The sequence below is a fragment of the Silurus meridionalis genome, chromosome 17 (genome assembly GCF_014805685.1).
Source record: "Silurus meridionalis isolate SWU-2019-XX chromosome 17, ASM1480568v1, whole genome shotgun sequence".
NCBI lineage: Eukaryota > Metazoa > Chordata > Actinopteri > Siluriformes > Siluridae > Silurus > Silurus meridionalis.
In genome coordinates, this window is record NC_060900.1 from 29,412,666 (window position 1) to 29,418,665 (window position 6,000).

Sequence of the window (6,000 nt, forward strand, 5' to 3'; positions counted from 1 at the left end):
ACGAGAAGTTCTATACTGGCAAGGCATGCACAGAGACATAACAACATTAGTGCAGAGTTGTGAAGTATGCCAGCGGCACAGATATCAGCAATCAAAGGAGCCAGTGAGGCCACACAAGAAACCAAAGGAGTCGTGGGGAAAAGTTGGAATGGACTTGTTTCAGCTTAATGACAAGGATTACTTGTTGCTCATGGATTATCACTCAAACTACCCGGAATTCGTGCAGCTGACAAGCACAACGTCAGAGCAGGTGATTGCAAAGACAAAAAGTATTTTTGCTCGATATGGTATTCCAATGACTGTAATAAGTGATAACGGACCGCAGTTTGCAAGTCAGAGTTTCAAGGACTTTGCAAAAAGTTATGGTTTTGAGCACATAACATCAAGCCCTCTGTACCCACAGTCCAACGGTTTAGCAGAGAAAGGAGTTCAAATAGTGAAACGCCTTCTGAAAAAATCTACTGAGACAGGGAGTGATCCGTACCTGGCTATTCTGAATTACTGAGCTTCACCACTGGAATATGGACTTTTACCAGCGGAAATGTTTATGAATAGGAAACTACGGACAAAGTTACCATCAGTAAAGCATCAAATGGTACGAAGTACGTGGAATCCTGCAAATGAAAGACAGGTTGATCACTACAACAAAACAGCACGGCCACTGAGTCCACTGGCCCAAGAAGAAATTGTTCGAGTTAGATGTGATGGGCAATGGGGACCATTGGCCAAAGTGATTAAAGAGACTACGCCCAGGTCATACAAAGTGCTAACGGAGCATGGAAAGATAATGAGGAGAAACAGAAGACATTTGCTAAAAGTGCCTCAGCGTGGAATAAAAATCAATGAAAGTGAAACGAATGACCTGGAAAATGCAAAGCAAAATGAACAATTAGAAATGCAAGACAATGCTAAAGAATCTGTAACTGAAAATAGAAAGGATGCTGTAGAACAAACAAAACGTTCTCACAGACAAATAATAAGGCCAAAAAGACTAATAGAAGAAATGTGAAGAGGTGAATTTGAGAAGAAATGTTACACATGGTTGATAAATGAAAATATTTTGGTGTAATATTTGTGGTAAATAAAACCAGTTGTTGTATAAAGTTAAGAAATTTTGAGGAAAATTTGAAAAAAAAAGGGAGATGTATTGAGATGCATATGTTATATATGACGGCCACTAGTGGGCAGTGTAATGCTACCAATAGAGTTAAGTTCTGACTGTGTGTAACACGGGAGCAGTGAATAAACGGAGTTCCGAACGTGATACTCAGTGTGTAAGTCTCATCAATACAGCTACTATTCTGAATAAGTGGAGCTAAAGTCCAAAGACTACATCATACATTGTAAATCATACAATTATTTATTATTATTTCATATCAAACAATTAAGAAAAAATACTGCATATATTTATTAAAGATTATTGTTTATAAAACTGTGTGGTGTCTGCCATTGTTTGATGTCACAGAGTATTTTTGTAAATTCTTTTAACAAATTATCAAAACTTTAAACAATAAAGACAAGTTTTAAGTTGATTAGCTAAGTTAAGTTTAGTTGAATATTTTTGTATGTATGTGTGTATATACCTCCAGACAGCACGAGTGTTCAGTGCATACTCTAGTTCAAAGCGTGTGCGTAGCGCAGCGACGTGACTCCGACCTGGACTCATACGACCAAACAAACTGTCTGAAGACGCCGATGGAGACAGAGAACCACTGCTGTTACTGGAGGCTGGAGACATGAGCTACACACATGTATGCACACACACACACACACACACACACACACACACACATACACACACAGCAACATAACATTCACAGCTGTAATGTTTTCAGCAGGATGTTGAACTGGGGTTCAGTGTGAACATAGTAGTGATGTAACATAGTGTGTGTGTGTGTGTGTGTGTGTGTGTGTGTGTGTGTGTGAAATCTAAATAAATAAACATGGGATTAGCACTGATGTATTAATGAACACACAACATCAGCACTGCACATGTTAACACTGTAGCACATCTCTCACCTCGATGTTACACAAACACTCCTCAAGTTTAGATACAACCTCTGAGAACTCCGGCCTTTCCTAAAAAAAACAAGGGATATAGGAGAGAGAGAGAGAGAAGGGAGCAAGAGAGTAAGGGATTGAGGTAAAATGAGAAATTATGAATAAATATTTTTTATTTATTATTTTTTTTATCCAACAGTAATCAGGTGGTAACTTTAACAAAGATGAAGATATAATGAATAGACATTTGGTGTCACTCAGATCAGGATGGGTTCCCTTCTATGTTTCTTCCTCATACCATCTAAGGGTTTTTTCCTAGCCACCAGCTCAATAGGGATACATTTAGAGATTTAATATATACATTTAAAATTTATATTAGTAATCTAGTTATTTCTGTAAAGCTGCTTGGGAAAATGTACACTGTTGAAAGTGCTATATACTACAATGAATTCATTTGAATTGAAAATAGTGTAAAGTGTAAGACAGTAGTATACTGATGTGTAGAGTGTACTGTTGTGTATGTGTGTGTGTGTGTGTGTGTGTGTGTGTGTGTGTGTGTGTGTGTTCCTAACGGAGATGTTTTGTTGGGAAAGTAAAAATGACAGAATGTGTGTAATGAACTGCATCACTGCCTCATTTTAAACTAAGTGTGTAGTAACGTAAGAGATAAAAACATACACACACACACACACACACACACACACACACACACACACACACACACACACATGCACACAATGTATTAAAATGTCAGTCTAACCAAAAAAAAGAAATAAATATAATATATATTTATATATTTTTTATGATTTTATGATGAATTTAATTTCTGTGTGTAAAATCCTTTCAAAAATCAAAATCATTCTTTATATTAAACAAGTATAATTATTAGATACTTATGTTTAGAATAAAATATCATAAGCGTGTGTGTCAAATGTAAAAAATACAGGAACATCAGTATAAAATACAGTAAAAAATGTGAGTCTGAGCACTGATGCCCTTATAGTCCACTCACTATGCTACATGCTACTGCAGCAAACACTGAATACTGAATAATGAATATGTGTATCTGACCTCAGGACAGATGTTCCAGCCCCTCATGAGCAGAGCAGACAGAGGTTTAGGGATAGAGTAACCGATTGGAGGCCGGATGTGATGATACGCCATATCAGCCGCAGCAGCAGCTAAACACCCACACACACACACCCACACACACACACACACACACACACACACACAGACAGACAGACAGACAGACAGACAGACAGATAGATAGATAGATGGTCATGATTAATTTATCTATTTATTATACAGTGCGTTTCCTGTTTATTTTAGTCACCCGGTTTGAGATGAGCGAATGGAATCTCCCCCGTCAGCAACTCCCACAAACACAGTGCATAACTGAACATGTCTGCCTTCACCGTGTAGCGTGTGCACTGTGTAAACACCTCTGGAGCCATCCAGCGAAGGTTCTACACATGGGAACAGTCACTTCCATGAAAAACATTGAATCTGAACCACGCATCAGAACCTAAGTGCGCTAATGAGAAACATTTTAGTTATTTCAGGTCATCTTTATTTTCATTTCACTGTAACTCATGTTCTCTCTATTATTATTAAATAAAGCACAAGTGTGTATGTTAGTGCTGCATGACAGACAAACTGCAGTGAAAGCAAGGAGGTTTTGCATTGTGTTTTGTAAAGCAGCAGGGCAAGTTAATGATTAAACCTAATAATCATGACATTAATACAAATACTGATTTGTGTTTCAAGTGTCATTTGTCTCTTAAATAAGTTCCATACAAACTTCTATGTGCCTCAGCCAATCAGAACACACTACACTGATCACTGTGAATGAGAGAGAGTGCATAAACACACCCCAGGCTGTTTTGTCATGTTGTCTTCATCTATGGACAGCAGGAAGCGTGACTCTGTACAACACACACACACACACACACACACACACACACACACATTATTTATATAATATATATATATATATATATATATATATATATATATATATATATATATATATATATATATAGTGAGGAAAATAAGTATTTGAACACCCTGCTATTTTGCAAGTTCTCCCACTTAGAAATCATGGAGGGGTCTGAAATTGTCATCGTAGGTGCATGTCCACTGTGAGAGACATAATCTAAAAAGAAAATCCAGAAATCACAATATATGATTTTTAAACTATTTATTTGTATGATACAGCTGCAAATAAGTATTTGAACACCTGTCTATCAGCTAGAATTCTGACCCTCAAAGACCTGTTAGTCTGCCTTTAAAATGTCCACCTCCACTACATTTATTATCCTAAATTAGATGCACCTGTTTGAGGTCGTTAGCTGCATAAAGACACCTGTCCACCCCATACAATCAGTAAGAATCCAACTACTAACATGACCAAGACCAAAGAGCTGTCCAAAGACACTAGAGACAAAATTGTACACCTCCACAAGACTGGAAAGGGCTACGGGGAAATTGCCAAGCAGCTTGGTGAAAAAAGGTCCACTGTTGGAGCAATCATTAGAAAATGGAAGAAGCTAAACATGACTGTCAATCTCCCTCGGACTGGGGCTCCATGCAAGATCTCACCTCGTGGGGTCTCAATGATCCTAAGGAAGGTGAGAAATCAGCCTAGAACTACACGGGAGGAGCTGGTCAATGACCTGAAAAGAGCTGGGACCACCGTTTCCAAGGTTACTGTTGGTAATACACTAAGACGTCATGGTTTGAAATCATGCATGGCACGGAAGGTTCCCCTGCTTAAACCAGCACATGTCCAGGCACGTCTTAAGTTTGCCAATGACCATTTGGATGATCCAGAGGAGTCATCGGAGAAAGTCTTGTGGTCAGATGAGACCAAAATAGAACTTTTGGGTCATAATTCCACTAAACGTGTTTGGAGGAAGAAGAATGATGAGTGCCATCCCAAGAACATCATCCCTACTGTGAAGCATGGGGGTGGTAGCATCATGCTTTGGGGTGTTTTTCTGCACATGGGACAGGGCGACTGCACTGTATTAAGGAGAGGATGACCGGGGCCATGTATTGTGAGATTTTGGGGAACAACCTCCTTCCCTCAGTTAGAGCATTGAAGATGGGTCGAGGCTGGGTCTTCCAACATGATAATGACCCGAAGCAAACAGCCAGGATAACCAAGGAGTGGCTCTGTAAGAAGCATATCAAGGTTCTGGCATGGCCTAGCCAGTCTCCAGACCTAAACCCAATAGAGAATCTTTGGAGGGAGCTCAATGAGCTCAGTGTTTCTCAGCGACAGGCCAGCGACATGCACCTATGATGACAATTTCAGACCCCTCCATGATTTCTAAGTGGGAGAACTTGCAAAATAGCAGGGTGTTCAAATACTTATTTTCCTCACTGTATGTGTATATATATATATATATATATATATATATATATATATATATATATATATATATATATATATATACATATATATATATATATATATATAATTTTTTATTATTATTATTTTATGTTGTTGTGTTAAAATCTGATACTACAATCATTAAAACAAATTTTTGTATTTCATTAATCTACACTCAGTTCCCCACAATGACAAAGTAAAAAAATTCCAGAACATGATTTGGAAAGACACACACCTCTCTATAGAAGACAATGCATATAAAAAAGTCATGAGGTCAAAGGAACTGCTGCAGAGCTCAGAGACAGAATTGTTGTAAGGCACAGATCTGAAGTTAAAGAAGTGTGGCACAACCCAGACTCTTCCAAAAGCTGGTTGCCAAGCCAAACTGAGCAATTCAGGGAGAAGGGCCTTAGTAAGAGAGGAGACCAAGAACCTGATGGTCACTCTAAAGTTCCAGAAGGACACACATAACTGCTGCCCCCCAATCTGAGCTTTATGGCAGAGTGGCTAGACAGAAGCCTCTCCTCTGTGCAAAACCCATGGAAGCTTGCTTGGAGTTTTCCAACAGGCATCTGAATTACTTTCAGACTGTGCGGAAC

At 38.6% G+C, this 6,000-nt stretch overlaps 1 protein-coding gene across 5 annotated transcripts in view; it reads right to left on the reverse strand.

The window, feature by feature from the left end:
• tnni3k (TNNI3 interacting kinase) overlaps positions 1 to 6,000 on the reverse strand; it is a 45,527-nt gene that overhangs the window by 17,970 nt on the left and 21,557 nt on the right. For all 5 annotated transcript variants that reach the window (XM_046871269.1, XM_046871264.1, XM_046871270.1 and 2 more), the window contains 5 exons: positions 3,877 to 3,929; positions 3,338 to 3,470; positions 3,073 to 3,182; positions 2,020 to 2,079; positions 1,584 to 1,741 (listed from right to left, as the gene is read on the reverse strand). In XM_046871269.1, the coding sequence (XP_046727225.1) occupies positions 1,584 to 1,741; positions 2,020 to 2,079; positions 3,073 to 3,182; positions 3,338 to 3,470; positions 3,877 to 3,929 (514 nt within the window). The remainder of the gene's footprint in view (positions 1 to 1,583; positions 1,742 to 2,019; positions 2,080 to 3,072; positions 3,183 to 3,337; positions 3,471 to 3,876; positions 3,930 to 6,000) is intronic.